A 20,416-nucleotide genomic window follows, 5' to 3' on the forward strand; every position below is an offset into this window, starting at 1 on the left:
TACTCTATTGCAGAGAGCTAGTACTTCCAACCCATGCAAAATGCTTTATGATTTCAATTGTTTCTATGGAGTATGTTCGTAAATTGTAGAATCTAGATACTTTAATTGTATCCAACCACTCCAATACCGAGGATCTCACCCCCTTGCTCTCTGACTGTCACTTGTCGGCCAATGACACCCTTCTCCGAGACGCCCAGGTCCAGCCTCTCGGGCAGCTCGAACTCGATTTCCATCGGATTCGTCGTTTGGGGGCTCTTCTCCTGTTCCATATTCAGACGGAATTGATGAAGTGGGGAGATTGATTGTGACGTAATGGAGAGATCGCCGTATTTCCTGGTGTGAAGTATAAGCATTTTGTCCGTCCAACGACTCGTGGACAGAATAAACTCACTCAATGCGCATGTCGACATTTCGACAACCTCTCAGTACATGGTATGTCTCTGTATCTTCCGTTCGGAAGATTGCTTTCGTCTTAGGGGTTGTTGCATCTATATCCCGGAAGAAAAGAGAATATGATGACATCGAGCCAGTCGATGATGATGATGCAAATGAGGATACTGATGCTGGTGATGAGGATAATGATCCATCTGAAGTGTTTGAGCTCTGATGAGTCCCTCGAGGGAATAGGACGGCAATGGTGCCTCCGAATGTTGGGCGGTTGGTTTCTCCACACATGACGATCTATAAAAGTAGAGAGTGAAGATGATGAAATGGGATGGGATGAAAGAGGGTTGATATATATGTATATATGTTGTTATATTGACTGTAGATAACAAAGACAGAAAGAAAGGACAAAAGGACAAAGCAGATCTAAATAGGAATCTCAATGGGCCCCCAAGGTGCTCAAGGTGAGAGTGATCGAGCACGAGTGAGCAAATTAAAAGTGGAGTTCCTCAAATCTGCTCATGTGGGGCCGGTTGGTGCCTTTGTGCCTTTGTGCCTTTGTGCCTTTGTGCCTTGCTGCCTTGCTGCCGTATTTCCTCAGGCAACGAACACCGCCTCCAGGACTTTTGTGATCTGTCACTATTTATAAATAACCACAAGTATATACTTCGTTTTATTATAAGCGCTTATCCCAGTATCAAATGATCAAATGTGATCAAAATTGTTGGATAGAGTCCGGGGTATCGCGTTGGGCAACCATACCCCTCCTCCAACACAACATAAACAACCCACCATCAAAAAAATGAACCAGCCATCTCCCGCCGAGGACTACTACGACCTGGGTGACTATCATCGCAATGTGAGTACAACAAGCGAAGATGCTCAACTCTGGTTTAGTCGGGGCTTGATCTGGGCCTATGCCTTCAATCACGAAGAATCCGCCCGATGCTTTGAAAAAGTCGTCCAATTCGACCCGACATGCGCCATGGGATACTGGGGCATTGCCCTTGCCCTGGGACCAAACTATAACAAGCCATGGGAGCTCTTTGACGGATATGATCTCTCCGCCACCACGACTCGTGCCCATCGTGCGATCCTGGAGGCGAAGAAATACGCCCCCGCTGTTACGCCTCTGGAGAATGCTCTTATCGATGCACTGGAGTATCGATACCCCCAAGAACAGCCCGTAGAAGACTGCACAGAATGGGATAAGAAATACGCCGAAGCCATGACATCAGTGTATAATGATTACCCAGATGACCTCGACGTCACCGCGCTGTACTGCGATGCGCTGATGAACCTAACGCCGTGGGGTCTATGGGACATAAAAACCGGCGATGTCGCACCGGGGGCAAAAACCATCGAAGCAAAAAAAGCGCTAGATCGAGTCTTAGAACGAGACGAAGCCCTCGATCACCCCGGAATCTTGCATCTCTACATCCATCTGATGGAAATGTCCCCCACGCCGGAAATCGCGCTGCCGGTAGCAGAGTACTTGCGCGGCCTGATACCAGATGCTGGTCATCTAGAACACATGCCGTCCCACATCGATGTCTTGTGCGGTGAGTACAAACGCGCCGTCACGGCTAATACCTCTGCAATCCGCGCAGACGAGAAGTTCCTCGCCAACCAGCCCCTGTGCCATTTCTATAACCTCTACCGTGCGCACGATTATCACTTCAGGATGTATGCTGCTATGCTGGGCGGCCGGTCGAAGGTCGCACTTGAGTCTGGGGCCGAGCTCGCGCGGATAATTACCGAGCCACTTCTGCGCGTTGAGTCTCCGCCGATGGCGGACTGGCTCGAGGGATTTATCGCCATGCAAATGCATGGATTCGTGCGATTCGGTCGCTGGGAAGAGATCATTGCTGTGGAGTTACCGGAAGATGCGGAGCTGTACTGCGTCACCACTGCTATGATGCATTACGCAAAGGGTATCGCGTTTGCTGCTACCAGCCGTGTTGTGGAAGCAGAGGAACAACGAGAACGGTTCCTCCGAGCAATGAAGCTGGTCCCGGCTTCGCGGACGATCTTCAATAACCGCTGTATCGATATCCTTGCTGTTGGTGAGGCGATGCTCGATGGTGAGATTGCGTATCGCCGTGGGGAATACAACGCTGCGTTTTCATATCTCCGGGACGCTGTAAGGCGCGATGATTCGTTGCCGTATGATGAGCCGTGGGGCTGGATGCAGCCTACTAGGCACGCCCTCGGGGCGTTGTTGCTCGAACAGGGTCATGTTGAGGAGGCTGCGGCCGTATATGCTGCGGACCTTGGAGTCGACACGTCTCTGCCTCGTGCGTTCAGGCATCCGGGTAATGTATGGGCTTCGCATGGGTATCATGAGTGTTTGGTCAAGATGGGTCGGAAATATGAGGCGCGTGCCATGTTACCACAACTGAAGATTAGTTTAGCCTGGGCGGATGTGCCCATTAAGTCGTCGTGTTTCTGTCGGCAGAGGACCGAGTGATACATCTTTCATCTTTTGAGGTTATTTGTTTGACTTCCTGAATATCCGGTGGAGTGCATGTGTTTGAGGTAGAGGGGATACATACTGTGACTCGTTAGATTAAGTGTAATACATATATCGCCGAGTCATGTGCATAAAACGCCAAAGCAGTTGGACTTTACGATAAAGGAACGCGAGGTGCGGCGCAGTTAAATTGTTGAATGTGAACATGACACTGGAGAATGAGCCGACTCATAACTTATTTGACTATAGAGCTTGTGTTGAAATCGGCAAGTTCTCTCCTGTCCACTGGATTCGGCGCCGTTGCTAACTGATATATCATACACCTTGTTATACTACATATCATATATTGTTCTAAAAAGTGTTACAATAATTCCGGCCGATTATTAGCCATGGTGGCGCTATTACCTCCCATGTCTGATGGATGCTCTACCTCGAGGTTCTGTCAAGACCACCAGGGTACCCGTAGGGGCTAACGCTTCCCCTCTTCATATATAATTGGCTCTACGTTGGATCAGTATATCCCTTTGCCCCATGGGCTTGAAATAATCAATCAAATTCGCTTAATATCAAATCTCATCTGCAGGTTTCCGACGAAGGTCCACGTATAAATGGTCTCGATACGATGCGTACCTCTCGGCCAAGCCCCCAGAACCAAGCGAGCCACTCCCCTCCCCAGCTTCGTACCCAGAAGCTCCTGATACGCCCGGGTACCGTATGTCCAGCACTGGGGCTCATGGTCGTCAAACCAGTGCAAGCCATGACGAGCGTAAAGACGGCTTTCCACATAGGGCCAGGTGTACAGGTTCTGAACGTTGATGAAATAAACATACCGGAGGGTATCGATGTGGTTATCGAGCTGGTACTGCGCCTGAGCCACTTGAGCCCAGTATGGTCCGAATCTTCTGGTGATGTTCTCAACGAAGATCGCGCCGAGTCCAGTACGGTGCTGGTAAATAGTGTAGCCCTCTTGACGACCACCATCCCATCGTCCCCATTGCCTCAGATAAACATACCGCCAACTCCTTCCCGTCGATAGTCCGGTTGAGGCAATGTTGCCCACTTCCTCGGGTGTTGGTCGGAAATCGTTGAGATACACCTCGAAGTTGTGTTCTTCCACTGGGTTGTGGACCAAGTCCGTCCAGGTCACTCTTGATCGTTCGATTGGACATGAGGTTGTCGTTGGGCCTGCTATCCATGCTTGGTATTGTGCCCCGATGGCGCGATAGTTGGCGATAGTATCGTCTGAGACATAGTCGTCCCAGGAGCTAGCAGAGAAGAACGGGACCGATGGACGCTGAGAAGAGCTTCCGCCACTAGATCGTCTTGGTGGTATGGCAATGGGGTCTGAGAGTTGCCATCCTGGGATTGTTTGTCGTAGTGACCTTATTGCTGGAGCTGGAGGTATTTGGGGTGGAGGTGACGGGTGTTGGGATGATTCGTTCTCGGGACTGCGCTGTCGAGTGGACTGGTGAGAATGTGTGTCATGTCTGGTGCGGTTGTCTCTCCTACCCAGGGGTGCCGAGGATGATTGGCGGTCTCCTGGAATTTCACCTGGCCCGTCAAGAGAGTAGTGGTGTAGGCCAAAGCTCTGTACGGTGGTATTGGTAACGGGCCTTTGATGCCTCGCGTGTGAAGCCGGGGATTGTTGTGGAGCTGGTTGGTCAAGCTGTGATGTCGACATTTTCATTGTTGGATTTGGCTCACCTTGTCTGGTCTCGTTTTGGTCAGTCTCCTTCTGAGTTGTACACTCACTATGGCAAGGGAGTGGACCTACAGACTCTGACGAAAGGTGTTGTGGTATCATGTTTGAAACAGGTGGAAGGAATCGTCACATGGGGTATTGTTTTGATGTGCTGGTGCAAAGGTGTAGTGTAGGTTAGGGTGAGACCTCGACAAATGATTGACAATGCCAGTGTTATCCATTTATCTCTAGGTGGCTGACTACTTTACGATCAATATCTTTGTGATTAAAACTACCCACAAGAGAACTTATATGAGAAGATTGACTTAAGTTAACAGTAGAGACGAACCTTACCGATATCGCAAATAGTAAATGCAAAAAAAGAGACAATAGCAATGGAGACTACCAGATCCCAGGACTCACATTTTAGGGCATCAATCAAACCACGGAGGGACAGTCACGATGCAGCAATTATTGCTCTATTTTAACAAATTCGATAGGATGTCATTCCAAAATAAAGAAAAACCTCATATGTGCATGCACTGTATGGTATGTCCCTTGTTGCTATAAAGACAAAGAAAGTAGTTCACACACTGTCTACCTGCCTGCCCGCCACGCACCGCAATTGCAAACAGTAGATATGTCGAGTCGTAATATCTATTGGCTACACAAGTCAGAAGATACTGTTCATGATCATTTTTAAACTCGTCACATGCCACATGAGCGTAGAAAAACATAAATGTTATAATCTATAGGTTAAATATTCGACCACTTCCTCCTCTTCCTCCAGCAGCCACCGGCACCAGACACTAATATCTTCCTTCTCTTCCTCGGTTTAAGAGTTCTGCTTCGGTCCTCGCTGTTATTCAAGCGTACCTTTCCTCAAGCTCAGCATATGCTTCATCTAGCTTACCAGAATTCTCTAGACGACGAAAGAGACTACAACAAAGATAAGACCTGCAATATGAATACGTGGTGAACGCGAGAGGGATGATAAGGCGGCGTATAAGGTAGGACTTGAGGGAACTTTACGTCTGAACAACCCTGTTCTACGAAAATTAGCTCATTGTGAGAAGTGTTGAGTATTTCTTCGGTTGCTCTGTACACATTTGGCATCAAAACCCAACCCCAACAGCTGGTCTTTACATAGGACACTTCTTTGCCTTAATTTAAAGGGGCAAGGATTGTCATCAAAATAGAAATGTGTGCGTGTATTTAATTATTCACTTTAACTTGCAAATTTGGTTCTCTGTGGACATTCCCCTGCTGAGAGCGGGCTTAAACATCTCGAACCTTCTCACTAGCAGCGTTTTGCTCTGCAGAAACTAAGTCCGCAGGAACACATTCTGGTGTTGTGTTCACAAGCATAATCATGGGGAGTAAAGATGCTCCGAGTAGGGCGAATGTCACGCAGCTTGAATCCGGTCAGTTAGCTTTTCGTCAAGAAAGATGGATTCAGATTGATTGAACTTACAATCCAACCAACGGATTATTAGTTGTCTGCGTATTCATTCCGTAGGCAATAGCTTGGCCAACAGCCTCGATGCATCTGAATGCGGCACCATTGCGAACGTTTTCTAACATTGTTATTAGCGTCCAATGCCGGTATGGACTCGGATTCGAGTCTATGGAGTCACTTACCCTGTGCGTCGGTGGCGAAAGATGACAAAAGCCAATACATGTACGACTGAGATAGCGGACCGGTAGTCTGCACAAAGAAATATGGCAGGAACGACGAAGGGTACAGGCTATCGTCCCAATCAATGGCACCAGGATCGTTGTGGTTGAACTTAACCTGCATAATAATGGACCAGATATAGACACCGACATTGAGGATGACGACGATGTAGAGACCGATCTGGGCACGACGGCGCTGACTGAGACCTTTCATGTCGAGAATGAATCCGAGGCCAAAACAGCCAATGCTAATAACCACCATCATTAGTTGCCGTTAATGGTATAATTTCCGAACACTTGACTTACATGCAAAAGAAAGGAGAAATGAGCGATGAGAGAGTGCGAGCGCGGACGGTGAAATAGGTTGCCAGATATGTATTCCAAGTACCACTTTCAAATTTGTTAGCGTTATCACCTTTTAATGAGCATGATAATGACAGGCTTACGAGTAAAAGAATGACCAAAATGCCCAAATCGAAGAACACATGAGAAGTTTTGAAGTCATGGTCTTTGCAATGCGCTTGATTTCCATCTTGGTGGAAAGAGTTTCCGAAGTGACAATCTTTGTACCGTCAGACCGGACAACGCGATCGAAGGGAGTGATCAACAACGCGAATGGTAGCCTATTAAATATTATTAGCTCAAGGTATTCCATGTTCCAGGCTGTTTTCGAAGCACTCACGCAAGACACTCGATGATCACGAAGGCAATATAGGTATCGGCAGTAACTCCGCCACTGACACCTTTTTCATAGTTCTTAGACAGGCTGCACAGAGCGAAAGTTAGTCAGAACTGTCCATTAACCGAGACCTTGAAAGCTAAGGTATAAACTCACTTGATCGCACCCCCAACCAACTGTCCAAGATTTCTTGAAACGATCCACAGAGCTAGATACTTTCCACGGGCGCCGGAGGGGGCAAGTGTCATGACGGCTCCAGCTTCAGCGACATACCAGCAGGCAGTCCCTACACCGCTGATAGCACCACTCAGGATGAGGTACTAAGGGGAGAGAGATTTGTCAGATCTTTGGAATAAAAATTACAGAAACTTCAACACTCACCCATTGGTTTCCAAATTTGCTGTTGCAGTAGTATGCTGAGCCTTCAATCGGGAAGGACATTGATCCGATAACAAGTGCCCACTTGATGCCGATTTTGTTTACGAGAGGACCACCGAAGAAGCAGACTTTCCTGAGTTAATGACTTAAATACTGATGTTGAGCAATGGAAATACATACCGATTGCCAGCATAGAATACATGATTGCCTTCGAAATGTTTGACACCTGAGGAGAGGCAAGACCACCACCACCGAGTCCTGCAAAACATTAGCAAAAAAAACCTCCATACCACTGTATAATGATGAATCGTTCTTACCGGTAATTGCATCAGCCATTGCTGGTCCACAGAATGCCTGGATACTCAAAAGCATCATCTGTGTCAAACTGTGCTGCCATACTCGCTTCCACAACGGAACGGTGGCCTTGTAGTGCTCCATATCAATCACTGAAGATTGACCGATCACATTCTCCGAAAAAGAAGGAGTATCATCGTGTGGATCTGAGACAGAAGTCTTTTTGTCGGCCATTATAATAAATAGGCTGTGCTATGATAGCGCTTTCACCGTTTTGATAAATATCCTTGATATTGCCGGACCTGGTCTCTTATTTATATGCCGTAACTCAGTGAGCTTATCTCCTCTGATCAGCATGTTCCCCGCGCGAAGTGCCATTGGGGTCATGAAGGTCCACGCGAAAACACGCATTCATCCGTAATCTTCGGCTATATTATGCTAATAACCGTATCAAAATGATAACCAAACCCGGGGTCGATAACGTACAAGCTTAGAAGGGCTATCTCTTTATCTTTTGGCGGGTCAATTCCCCGCGTTTTCCAATGGAATCCACATCTCTCGGTATTTGTTCGGGGCGATGGAAGGTCCACGCGAAATGTAGTCCCACTGTTCGGTGATATAATTTCCACTTGGCACCAATCACATTCATTTTAACATATCTCTTTATAATCTTTATAAGCATAAGATGTCGGCGTTTCAACCCAGTTTCTTGACAATTTACAAGCTTCAACTTCCTAATTTCACCACCCTATTTATCCCCCCTTCTTCTAGGTTTGAACAAGTCTACCTCAGTAATTTTCGCACTTTGCACTAAGTACACTCCCAAAAAATGGCCCATTCGCGTACAACTACAAAAGTGGTGGTAGTCGGGGGAGGTGGCACCATGGGTTCCTCAACTGCCTTACATCTCATTCGCTCTGGGTACACTCCCTCAAATATCACAGTGCTTGATGTCTATCCCATCCCTTCGGCTCAATCGGCAGGATATGATCTTAACAAAATTATGAGCATTCGGTTACGCAATGGGCCAGATCTGCAACTTTCTCTCGAGGCTCTTGACATGTGGAAAAACGATCCACTGTTCAAGCCCTTCTTTCACAATGTCGGAATGGTGAGTTTAAAATAAAAAGAAATGCCATTTGAGAATGCAACAATTCCGTACTAATAACATTCTTAGATTGACGCCTCGTCATCTAAGGACGGTATTGCAGATCTTCGAAAACACTACCAATCACTCATCGACGCGAACATTGGGTTAGAAAAGACGAACTGGTTGCTAGAAAGCGAAGATGATATACTTGAAAAGGTACCAGCCTTTACAAGAGAGCAAGTCAAGGTATGCTACGTTTGTCCACAATTGAAGGAGAATGACTAATAAAATTGTGATTTTAGGGGTGGAAAGGCTTATTTTGTGGCGATGGAGGTTGGCTTGCTGCAGCCAAGGCCATCAATGCGATCGGACAATTCTTGAAAGATCAAGGTGTCCATTTTGGATTTGGCAAGTATGTAATGACCCTTCGGCAAGTTTTCAGCAAGTTTTTACTAACCCGAAATTGCATAGATCCGGAACTTTCAAGCGACCTCTGTTTAACGCGGATGGAATTACATGCAACGGTGTGGAGACCGTAGATGGCACTAAATATCACGCTGACAAGGTGGTCTTGGCTGCTGGTGCTTGGAGTTCAACATTGGTAGATTTGGAGGATCAATGTGTTTCGAAAGTAAGTTCAGGATATCCTTCTTGCCTAGCCTTGAAGTCTCAAAAGATAAAAGGCGAACGTTTCACAAATGCATTCTGATTCAAAGGAATCAAGTTGCTAACTATCAATTCGTGCAGGCGTGGGTCTTCGCTCATATCCAGCTCACACCCGAGGAAGTGACCAAGTACAAAAATATCCCCGTGGTATACGATGGCGAATACGGCTTCTTTTTCGAACCCAACGAGTAAGTAGTCCCTCCTGATCCAATGTCGGAGAAATCAGAGTCGCGTGCTAAGTCCTCATCTATAGACATGGAGTGATCAAAGTCTGCGACGAGTTTCCTGGATTCTCTCGCTTCAAGCTGCATCAACCTTATGGCGCGGCCTCTCCCAAACCCATCTCTGTTCCTCGATCACACGCCGACCATCCTACAGATACCTACCCTGAAGCTTCCGAGGTAACCATTCGAAAGGCAATTGCGAGGTTCATGCCCCAATTCAAGGATAGAGAGCTTTTCAACCGGTCTATGTGCTGGTGCACAGATACTGCCGACGCCAATTTACTGATCTGCGAGCACCCCAAGTGGAAAAACTTCATTCTGGCAACGGGAGACAGCGGGTGAGTTAATCATCAAAATTCGGTGTTCATACAGTCAACGCGTTGCTAACTCCGCATACTACAGTCATAGCTTTAAGATGCTTCCCAACATCGGCAAACATGTCGTTGAGCTGATAGAAGGATCTCTTCCACCAAACCTAGCTAATCCTTGGATGTGGAGACCTGGGGGTGATGCTCTCAAATCTATACGCGCTGCCCCGGCGAAAGATCTCGCTGATCTGCCGGGCTGGAAACATGATCCCAAGCTTTGAATTTAGTTTACCCGCAGCTTGTTTGCCGAGTACGTTAGTTATGTGCCAATACAAGTATGTGCGTTACCCGTCCAGCGCTGGGCTACGTCGTATACTGAAATTAATGATACTGTAATCGTAGTGCACATCCTTTTCTGAAATTTGCACGGTGGAAACGATGATCAAGTTGCACGGTTAAGTATACATCTGAATCTTGGCCTTAGGCTGCCGTAGAAGCCGGCTTTCCAATGCGCTCTCGGAAGTTAGCAGACGCAAATTCAAGTAGTTCGTCTTCCAGTGCATTCTCATCACATGCAGACATCCAGAAAGCAAGTGGGGATGATTCACGCTTGGGTCTCCGTAAGTACGTAAAATCTTCTACCAAAGATCTGGCACCCTCTTGATTGATAGAATATTGCCAGTGACGAAGCTGAGCCGGGAACTCGACTTGCTCCATATCAACAACCATCACCTTTCCTTCGTCACAAAGTAGGAAGTTATCGAGTTTCTGGTCTCGATACAAAGCTCTATGCTTCGAAAATTCATCAAAGACCCTTTCCAGGTAAGCTTTCAACAATTCTACCGGAGCCCTGCGATCGTTGCTGCGAGCCAGGTCGTCTAATTTATGCCATGGAGTTCTGACAGAATGAGTGCAGGAACCCCATCGAATTGGCCGCGTCCATAGAAGGTTGGGATCACTTCTCCTTGAAGATCCTTCAATATGTTGTAGGCCCTCTCCTCGTCCTCGAACTCTTTTCATCTTTCTGCTGCTTGACAATGGCTGAGGTAGCTATTGGAGGAATATTATGGCGAAATGAGCCTGGAGCAAGTTTGAAACGATAATCTCCACCATACTATTCCCAATTTGTATTCGTCCAATAAAGAGCGGGCCGTTGAGCATTCAAACTTCATACCAAATACGTTGAGCAACAATAAAGCATTTCTATCTAACTCCTTAGAATACTAAAGCAGTCTCGGAGTAGTGACAATACCAATGCTCCTGGGATAAATCTCCGCCTACGTAATAGGATATTGTTTATTCTCTAACGCGTACGTGTTTGATTGGCTACCATTGGCAAGGGCTTGCTGCAGCCGAAGGCACAGGCTCGTGTGATCTTCAATCATCTCAGTGTGTCTCAGTACGCAGGGTATCACCGTTGTGTTATGTAATTGCCCTGGTTCAGGAGTCGGTGCTAGCGCTTGGTTTGGCCCTGGCTATCTCGTTGGTAATTGAACGTCCGTGCTCTTCGTTACTTACTAAGGGCTTATTCCGTCCTTGCTGATTTTGGGAGACTTTAATTGGCTACAAACGGGACTAGCCCCAGAGAGAGCCTATGTGTATACCGTAATGGTCTCAAGCCTAGGTCTGTGACAGCGCTTGCATTATATCGGATGGGAGCATGCATATCTTGGCATGGACTATTTCAGGACGAGCCCCACGACGCCGCTGCGGCTATGGGATAGAGCGGATCCGGCCGTATCCACGGCTCGGCAGTGGATATTACTTGAGATGAGAGGGGCTCCTTAGATGGGGATCCGTTGTCAGGTGGTCCCTCCGAAGAGTCTAATTACATCAAATGTGATGGAGGACTGGAGGCTAAGCACGTAGTTGACATTGTCATTCCTCAACCTAAGCAGTGCATTCTTCAGACCTCACTGTTGGGCAGCTGGTCATTGTAAAGTTGGAGGAAGACAGAACAAGTGGTAAGGCGTCGACTACAGCAGACTTCCAAGTCGTCAGGTGAGTGTAGCATGAGACCGCGACCATCAGATCTCAACAGGTAGTTCTCACTTCCATTTGTCTTGTCTATAAAAGAGAGAGAGCCGAAGTGCTTTCATCGCCTATAATAAGCGATGCTTTAGAGTCACAAATCTCATGATGTCGAAAATATGATAACGTACCTGCTCTCGTGGACCTGGTTTAATTGAAGGAGTCTTCACTGCTCGACGGTGTCGGTTTGTGAGTGTGGATAGGGCATGATCCTGGATCGGTTTCAACCCTGGCAGCCTGTGTAGGTTGTTGCGTAGCGGGAGTACATTGTCCGTTGCATCCGTTCAAGCGCCCCTGCCTTGCTGGAAAGCTCAGGCATCCACAACCTTGGTATAAAATCTGCAACCAAGAACACATCTGCCACGGGCATTAGAGTAAGTTCAATATTGATGAGAATCTGCGTAGTCAAACCTTGCTTTATCCCTGATTCTAAGATATCTTTTTCTGGGAGGAAAAGACTTGCTCGTGAACCCGAAATGTATAAGGGTGAAGATGAGGGACTGCGGACGAGATGGGTAATAAGACCCTTTATATAGAAGGCCTGGAGGCCTAAGCGCGCTAATTTGAAAATTACATTGGGTATGTCCAATATATGTTCGAGTGGCTGGGAAGACCGGAACGATGTGATGGATGTGGCAGATTCGGGTTGGTCGTGGATGCCGGTATCAGAACACATGGAGTGAAGAGTCTAAGGGCCAAGGGGTTCCTTAGATTATTGGTCGGTCTCGCGCCGAACCTAGGTGATTTATCCTACTCTGAGTGATTTATCTTACTTTGCGATTGATGAAGGAGCCGGAATACTTGATACGGCGCACCAGCTAGCTACATTAACTTGTTGACCTCAAGGCTGATCCTCCTTGGCAAAAGTAGTTAATGGTGGCTTTAAATAAACAACGGGGTAACAGCAAGGTTCTTTCATCATCGTGGTCACTGCCAGACCGAATAAGCCAGGATCATTGTTGGAGGCTCCGTGGGTTGCCGTAATAACTATTCTGGTCGCAGTAATTGTCAAACAAAGGTAGAGGGTCCTGGCCATGGTAAAAGTGCATGGCCCGAAGAGTCTCTGCGATTTGTCCATCCAACTCTGGTTTTCGGGAAATCGTGGGTTTTCTTTTCGATAAGCGGAGGACATAGACCGGTACTGGCGTCTTGCATTCATGGGCGTTTTGGTAGTCATAATCGGTGTTGTTTAGGTCGACCACAAAATAGGAGTGCTTTCCGGGGTAGATCGTGACCGCAAGGAAACGAGTCGTATTATTCTTATCGTACTGATGGAGGCCGTCCTGCACTTTCCAGGCAAATGGACGTATGGATTTTAAATAATTGTTCGGATCAAGAATACTATTGGGAGTATCACCTAGTATTCGCATCGTTCCTGCAACAACTTCTGGGGGCAACTCGAACAATATCCCTCGAATTTGGCCCATGACGTGGCTGCGAATCTGTTGAGTTGAGTCGTCCATAGTGAGGAATAGGAATGAAAGTATGTGCGCCGAAAAGGTGTGACAATAAGTGGATGTTGCTGGCCTTCCTGTGCATATGTGAAAAGATGAAGTCTTGATTGAATGTGAAGTTTGTCATTACTTGTTGAGCGGAAGGATTAATGTTCTTCCGTCCTTGCCTTCTCGGGACCGTCAACGAATTCCCCAGGTTGGTCGTCTCAGTGACTGTGTGAGCCCCACATAAGGAGCTCCTCGGAATTGCAAGAGCCGATTGGCTGAGATGCACGCCTGGCAAATCGCACTAATACGATTCTAGTAGGAGACTGCGGGCCGTGTGGAGGCCCGTTAAATCCTTAGTCAGCCCCATTCGACCTAACAGCATGTTCCTCGCTCCACTTGACACTTTCCTGGTTTGTCCACACTTTCCTGACACTATCTAGACCATTCCCTGGCATCTTCCTGGTATTTATTGACACTCCCCTGGCATTTCATACTCTTGCAATTTTGTTATTATAATACTTGCTAGTCTCCTATTGCTATAAAGTATTTGCTCTACTTGGTAGTTTGGATCGGACGTATGTCACGTCCTGCACCATGCAAAGAGATATATGGGTCCAATACACATGATCTCGCTTAAGTCGCGCACATTGCATAACTAGTGGATTTGGAACTATGGACAAAGGATCAGAGTTCAGTTTGAATACATACGCAGTACTAGTTGCAATTGCTTCGCAGTAGTAATTCGTATTGTATATGCCCTTGGCACTCTGATCTTACCCCTCCATGAAGACCCTTCATAGTGGGTCTTCACAACGTACCTATAGAGTAACAAAATCGTAATCTAGTCTTTTCTAAAAGTTTAGATCACGATAGAACCCTGTCGACGCAATACATTACGAGAATTGTTTTTGAAAATGTTAATTTCCCTACTTCCCCTAAGCAACCTTCCTCTCCGCGCCTATTAAAGAAGAGTAGGTCTGTGCGTAAGGGGCTGTATTTGAGCCATCCGATGCTCACTCTACGCATCCACTGCCTAGTCTGCGCATCCACTGCTCACTCTGCGCATCCACTGCTCTAGTCCGACCTACTCCTGCGTTCGCATTCACTGCGCTGCCTAAGCCAGTCGTCGCGAATCCCTTGGACCCCACGGGCTGGGCCCGATTGCCATAGGCCACCCGAGGTGGTTATGAGGCGGCAGTGCAGCTGTTACTCGAGAGTGGATAGGTGGAGGTAGGATAGTGGCCTACTATGGTAGCAACGGGTAATGGGGAATCAGCGTTCGGTTCCGGAAAGGGAGCCTGAGAAATAGCCACGATTATAGGGTCGGATACTATTATTCTAGGCGTTAATATAGCTAGGCCCTAGGAACTAGACACGGCTCCCTAGATTGAATGATCATTGTGACGAGACTATTGGATTAAGTTAAACGTGATGAGGGTTTTGAGAATAGTATACCATAGATGTTAGTTCATTGTATTTTTTCCTTCTTCATCAAGAACTTCTACGATAGCGAACTTGCCTTTTAGGTAACACCCACAAATGGTTTTATCAGGGAGTTATCTAGAAATTTTCAAAATATTGCTTCAAGCAAGGCTAGTGCATAAAGTAGAAAATCCAAACTATGAAAATCTAGGGATGATTTCAATAGGCATGAAGTATAGAATTCCAGAAGTCATATATTTTATGGCCGACATTTTCCGCCTGGTCAGAATGGTCTAGCGATGACGATACTCTCATTGATTCCATGTAACTAGCTCGCTTTACATACATGTTCCTATGCCGCATAGCCTTCCAGCAGCGACACCCCCGACAACGACAACTGCTGGTGCACCCCTAGTATGCAAATCCACCCTGTATATAGAATGCAGCCACCACTCGAAATCCCAAATCCTGACGATGTACTTTTAGGGGAGCCTATGCTGGTGGCTTACCCCATACCAGGAAGATGGCCGAAGATAATCCGGTGGACCTCAGTGAGAATGCGAGCATCGGCGCGGAGAGTGGGGGATACGTTTTCATTTTGGGCTAGGAAGCCTATTGTGCGTGTGAGGAGACGGTCGAGTTGGTCTTTCTCCACGAGCTCCTTTAGACCTGACATATAAGTTGCAGATAGGACGAGCATGTTACCAAACTGACTGTGAAGTAATAATGTTAGTACCATCTCTATATCTGTGGTTATTTCAAATGGGTGTTAAGAGGATTCCTTACGCATGGGCAGTGCCGAAGATGTTGGTGACTATCAACCGGTCTCCGTCTACACCGTCAAAGACCTCCGTGCATTTGATAGCCGATTTGACGCAGATATCGCAGGCAGCTCTCAGCTTCTTCGGCAGATTGTTTAAACGGACTTCAGGAGACTGCCAGTCAGTAGATATACGCGGCGAGGGAGGTGAGTCGACTAAAAGTTGGCCGACTGGACCGATGCGTATACCTGTATGGCCGTAGTGCAGTGCGTGGTAGAGAAAGGGTCGGTGGATGATATATCGAGCGCCGTAATATTTGGCACGCATTCGAGCAGCGTTGATTTCGTTTGCTGGAGGGTCGGCCTCTTCCCACTGCATGCTTGGCGGTAAGCTTTTACGCCAGAGGTCGAGATTTAGACTCAACGCCCCTTGGACGGTAGATGACCAGTTTGTCTTGCCTTGGGCTTTGGACTTGTATAGATATGTATGGACTCGATTGAGCAATTTGCGCAGGTGAATTTGAGCAGAATAGAACAGCATCATCATCATAGTGTTTTGAGGATCATTTGGTTGGACGATTGACCATTTTCCTTTCGGAATAGGGATCCGATCCTCGGAGAGGGAGATGCCGCTCGCTGGGATATCCAACTCTGCGAGAAGATCACTCTCCAATTGCAAACATGTCCAGTATGCAAAGTTGTGTAAGTCCCGTGTAGGCCCCTCCTCGAGCCGCTTATGTCGCTTGGTTCTCACAAGCACCTGGCAGGCTCTACAGGCCTGAGAAATCCAACTATGGCTCTGGAAAGGATGGGCCAATTGACCTGCATAAAGTCCAGCAAGCAACGCGGTATGAATATGTTCTAGGTCGTTTCCACCCTGTAGGTAGCCTAGTATTGCGGTTGCGTATCCATAGAGAGCCAGGCTAGGAATGACTTGATGGTTTTTCGTGTTTCCTTGTTCATCCCGCGTCGTTGTCATATCTCTCCTTGACACTCCTTTCAAATGTGGGCCTAAGACCAATGGGAAAGATAGGGTAAGATGCATTGGAACAGCATAGACAGAATGCGAATTCGAAACCTGCATTGCCGTAGAGTCGGAGTTTGAGGGGGAGAGGATACCATGGGTAAATGTCTCATTTATAGTTGGTGGGCGGGTAAATGGTGGTCGCGGACTAGGAATGGGTTGGCTGATAGGCCCAGGCAGTGGAGCACGAGTTTCGCAAATAGCCCCGAGGGCCAGGCACAGCATGACCAAGGCATTGTCAATGTTTTTACCGACTCGTGGCCGCGGTGGGTTATCCGTAAACTCGCCATACACGCCCAGGTTTTCGTTTGATGGCTTCCTTTCAACTGATGGTGGACCATGGCAAGATAGTCGCGTGTCATTGGAACCCGGTCTCGCATAGCACCCGATGAAGCTACCAACCTTGACATTGAGTTCACCCTCCATAACAAATGGGTGAAGCTTGAACATGTGTTCGAGGTAGCTATTATAGTAGCGCCTAGCAGTCCCAGTATCCAGCTTCAAGTTGCCAAATTCATCGATCTTAACATCATGATACGATCCTGCGCCATTACCCTGGGGCTTGGTCATGTTGGAGCTAATAGAGCGATTGTCTAGGAATTGACTGTCGTCGGCAGTGTATGAGGTCTCACCTTGGCCATATATGCTAATTAGACCACGCTCTTCTTCTAACCGCATCACATACTCCTCGTCATATACCACAGGGTGTAACAATCTCTTAATTGACGGCCACATCAGTAGCTTGTGAGCTGCAGTAGTGTGGTCCACTGGGATGGAGAGCTCTCCCTCAGTCTCCTGGTGGTCAAGGGTTAGGTCTATGGCTTCAATATTCCGGGTGGGTTTTGAGCCAAGTACATCCTGAATCTGAGGCATCTCAGTTTGGAGCGGCAGGTTCTGTTTGATAATCGGTGTTAGGCCGTTTAGACGTTCTTGGACAGTGGGAGCTGGTTTTGGACCCACATCACCCATGTTGCTAAGTTGCTCTTGTATTTGCTTCTGCCTTTTTTCGAAACGCTCATCCATGCGTCTCTCCATCTGACTGAGCAGATCCAATACTAGGCGCTCATTATTCCCCTGTTTGTGCGGCGGGACCTGTTTGTAGACACAGCCAAGATTGTTGACGTCGCAGCGACCACAACTCGGACGTTCCTCATCACACTTTGTCTTGCTAGCTCGACATTGGTCACAAGCCTATATAGCTCGTATTAGCTCCAAAATCGCCTTAGAATCTTGTTTTCTATAAGCTCGACATACCTGCGTAGCTCTGTGTGGCTTAGGTTGGTTTGGGTGCAATGCGTGATCCTCAGAAAAGCGTTCCATACGTTGTGAAGAATGCGTATGTCTAGCACCGCTCATCTGATCTGCCGGCGCGTAACCCGTATGAGCGCAGTAATGAGATGGGCCCTGCACCGGCTGCTGGTGGATTTTCGGGTCAGGGTGAACTAGACTTGGCATAAAATGCATCGACGCATCGGGGTACACGTTAGAATACCCTCGTGGCGGCTGTAAAACTGTCTTGAGGAAGTTCCAGATCTCATTTGCTGACTCGGGGCCCGCGTGCGTACTGTGCCTTTCTAGGGGCATTGCAAATGGAGGATAAGGGGTTTGGAGGGGGTCTAATACTCCAAGTAATTTTGTAAACATCCAATCAAGCAAGACAACATTAAGAGCCGAAGCTGGATGGGAAAGAACATACTCTCTTCGGGATTGACAGACTCAACGTTGGCATCCATCGTATACGTCTTTCAGAAATCGGGACTCGAATCTTATATACCTCGCAGTCGACTTAGCTCCATGTCGAGAAAATGAGCATCACTTGCATGTAGATGCATCATCCCTGAGTACTAGTCCTATGATCGGTGAACATACAGAAATCATTCGGTGCATGAATCCCGGTGGCGCCGGGTTATTATTGGTAGTGGGAGCGCTAATCGGTCTAGATTTATGGTGACGATACGGAGTATATTAAGTGTACTCCCATCAGTGGGATAGTAGTTCTCTGATCGGCGCCCGTTGTTTGGTTATATGACATTCCCAAACGCCATGTCGTAAAATCTGGGGGGCGGGGGGAGGGGGTAGGACTAATGGACTCGTTTTATAACATATAGATAGCGATTATCGCGGATTCGTTATTATAATATATACTAGTCACCTATTACTACAAAGTACTTGCTCTATTTGGTAGCTTAGATCGGACGTACCTAGCATGATATGATATGGAGCCCCTTTCCATAACTGAAAGTTCGGATCACGACAGAACCCTGCCCACACAATATGTGGACAACCTTCCTCTCTGCGCCCATTAAAGAAGAGCAGGTCTGTGCGTAAGGGGCTGTATTTGAGCCATCCACTGCTCACTCTGCGCATTCACTACACACTCTGCGCATCCACTGCTCACTCTGGGCATCCACTGCTCTAGTCCGACCTACTCCTGTGTGCGCATTCACTGCGCTGCCTACACCAGTCGTCGTGTCACTCTACCCGCGGCAGCAGTTACACCCATATCATGTTACCAATCATTTCGAAGGACAATGCCTACGGGGTTCAGATCAATTCGCCGGCAGGCTCGTTTTACTGGTGTGACAACTATAGGCTTGATGTACAGGAGAAAGAATTGTTGAGGCTTGAGGCCAAGTTTTTCCAATATTCACTCGAGCTCGACGAAGGGACTAAGCTGAAAACGATCTTCTCATATGTCGAAGAAAAAGCACAAGGAATAAAGCAAAGTGGTCTTTCGCTACTGGTAAACATGCAGGTTAAAAAGAATCTCGAAGATTTAGAGGGCGATGCTGAGTTCCTCAAACTCTTGCGCAACGGATTTTCGGAACCAATCCGTGCAGGAAAGATTTGGGGAGACTGCAAGTACAAAGAAATGGTCACTTTTACTAAGCAGCGTTTCGGTCCTGCTTATGCTATGCTGCTCATTTGCATTTTTGGCACAGTCGGCCGGTATGAACGAACAAGACTTACACTGTTTCAGCTCGCCAAAATCGTCCAACGCATCGGCCAAGATATACTTCAGAACGAGTCTTTTTTGTATTGTCCTCAGCTGGCAAGTTATTGGAACAGATTGGTTGAGGATCCAATTGATGACTGTGCTTTCACCTCATTGCCATCTGGTGGTATAAGGCGCCTCCCGGTCGGTGCGCGGACTCCAGGAGACCTAGAGCGAACTTCTACCTACTGTAGCGGCCAAAATTGGCATGCTACTGTAATGAACGAAGGTTAGTAGATGTTAGTTGGATTCATGTGGGAACTTCAATGCTGTTACTAATGCTGATTTAATGTCAGATGAACACCACCCGATTGACGTTAGTACATGTGGCACTAAAAGGAGCCAATTCCTACTTCTTGTTGATTTCATGGGCCGCGATTTCGTCCGTGAAGACATCCTGCGACGAGGGCTTTTGCCTCAATACCGGTGGGACCACAATGGTAATCGGACAACCGCCTCTCAGACAGACATCGGGGAGTTCGCTGAACTTTTCGTTGATGAAGATGCTTTGAATCAGGAGATATATGGCTGTACCAACGCTGGACTGATCAAAAAGGTCACGCTCGAGGATGAAACTCAATGCTACACACTTACGGGCGGATTTGAAAGCTGTGGCCGTTATCGTAAATCGCGGCAATTGTGGATAGCTCTCCTCACATTCGTAGCATATATCTACCCCCGCGACCATGCTTTGGAACAGTCGTAAGAATGCCACTCTATTGAACATGGACCCAACACCACTAACACCCCGCTAGGTTCCGTGTGATCGGTACGCTATTACTCCCGGTAATGGATCGACTATGGGAATGTATTCGGGAAGGCGAAACCCTATGCCTTCCGTACAGTGTCGGCACAAGCTTTATTGAGGCGTCTCTATCGGCTTGTAGG

The 20,416-nt window shown here is 47.4% G+C and overlaps 9 protein-coding genes across 9 annotated transcripts; 2 read left to right on the forward strand and 7 right to left on the reverse strand.

Moving 5' to 3' along the window:
* Positions 1–101: 101 nt before the first annotated feature.
* N7516_005312 (uncharacterized protein) lies at positions 102–675 on the reverse strand (the record flags this gene model as incomplete). The annotated part of the gene is made up of 2 exons (XM_057218032.1): positions 102–333; positions 392–675. The coding sequence occupies 2 exons, from the start codon at positions 673–675 to the stop codon at positions 102–104; spliced, it is 516 nt and encodes a 171-aa protein (XP_057079915.1).
* A 511-nt stretch (positions 676–1,186) lies between these two features.
* N7516_005313 (TPR domain protein) lies at positions 1,187–2,854 on the forward strand (the record flags this gene model as incomplete). The annotated part of the gene is made up of 1 exon (XM_057218033.1): positions 1,187–2,854. One exon carries the CDS (start codon positions 1,187–1,189, stop codon positions 2,852–2,854), a length of 1,668 nt encoding a protein of 555 aa, XP_057079916.1.
* Positions 2,855–3,407: 553 nt separating this feature from the next.
* N7516_005314 (uncharacterized protein) lies at positions 3,408–4,544 on the reverse strand (the record flags this gene model as incomplete). Its single annotated transcript, XM_057218034.1, has 1 exon — positions 3,408–4,544. One exon carries the CDS (start codon positions 4,542–4,544, stop codon positions 3,408–3,410), a length of 1,137 nt encoding a protein of 378 aa, XP_057079917.1.
* Positions 4,545–5,816: 1,272 nt separating this feature from the next.
* N7516_005315 (uncharacterized protein) lies at positions 5,817–7,800 on the reverse strand (the record flags this gene model as incomplete). The annotated part of the gene is made up of 10 exons (XM_057218035.1): positions 5,817–5,952; positions 6,013–6,115; positions 6,180–6,463; positions 6,522–6,605; positions 6,662–6,838; positions 6,898–6,981; positions 7,051–7,214; positions 7,276–7,400; positions 7,453–7,530; positions 7,590–7,800. The coding sequence occupies 10 exons, from the start codon at positions 7,798–7,800 to the stop codon at positions 5,817–5,819; spliced, it is 1,446 nt and encodes a 481-aa protein (XP_057079918.1).
* A 595-nt stretch (positions 7,801–8,395) lies between these two features.
* N7516_005316 (NAD(P)/FAD-dependent oxidoreductase) lies at positions 8,396–10,135 on the forward strand (the record flags this gene model as incomplete). Its single annotated transcript, XM_057218036.1, has 7 exons — positions 8,396–8,677; positions 8,744–8,902; positions 8,959–9,068; positions 9,128–9,287; positions 9,404–9,510; positions 9,576–9,884; positions 9,949–10,135. 7 exons carry the CDS (start codon positions 8,396–8,398, stop codon positions 10,133–10,135), a joined length of 1,314 nt encoding a protein of 437 aa, XP_057079919.1.
* A 199-nt stretch (positions 10,136–10,334) lies between these two features.
* N7516_005317 (uncharacterized protein) lies at positions 10,335–10,571 on the reverse strand (the record flags this gene model as incomplete). Its single annotated transcript, XM_057218037.1, has 1 exon — positions 10,335–10,571. One exon carries the CDS (start codon positions 10,569–10,571, stop codon positions 10,335–10,337), a length of 237 nt encoding a protein of 78 aa, XP_057079920.1.
* A 2,267-nt stretch (positions 10,572–12,838) lies between these two features.
* On the reverse strand, positions 12,839–13,348 carry N7516_005318 (uncharacterized protein; the record flags this gene model as incomplete). The annotated part of the gene is made up of 1 exon (XM_057218038.1): positions 12,839–13,348. The coding sequence occupies one exon, from the start codon at positions 13,346–13,348 to the stop codon at positions 12,839–12,841; it is 510 nt and encodes a 169-aa protein (XP_057079921.1).
* A 1,906-nt stretch (positions 13,349–15,254) lies between these two features.
* Positions 15,255–18,117, reverse strand: N7516_005319 (uncharacterized protein; the record flags this gene model as incomplete). The annotated part of the gene is made up of 3 exons (XM_057218039.1): positions 15,255–15,462; positions 15,536–17,724; positions 17,788–18,117. 3 exons carry the CDS (start codon positions 18,115–18,117, stop codon positions 15,255–15,257), a joined length of 2,727 nt encoding a protein of 908 aa, XP_057079922.1.
* Positions 18,118–19,877: 1,760 nt separating this feature from the next.
* On the reverse strand, positions 19,878–20,216 carry N7516_005320 (uncharacterized protein; the record flags this gene model as incomplete). Its single annotated transcript, XM_057218040.1, has 1 exon — positions 19,878–20,216. One exon carries the CDS (start codon positions 20,214–20,216, stop codon positions 19,878–19,880), a length of 339 nt encoding a protein of 112 aa, XP_057079923.1.
* Between the last annotated feature and the right edge of the window lie 200 nt (positions 20,217–20,416).

Source organism: Penicillium verrucosum (genome assembly GCF_028828655.1).
Source record: "Penicillium verrucosum strain IBT 35672 chromosome Unknown utg000001l_segment0_segment0, whole genome shotgun sequence".
NCBI classification, from domain to species: Eukaryota; Fungi; Ascomycota; class Eurotiomycetes; order Eurotiales; family Aspergillaceae; genus Penicillium; species Penicillium verrucosum.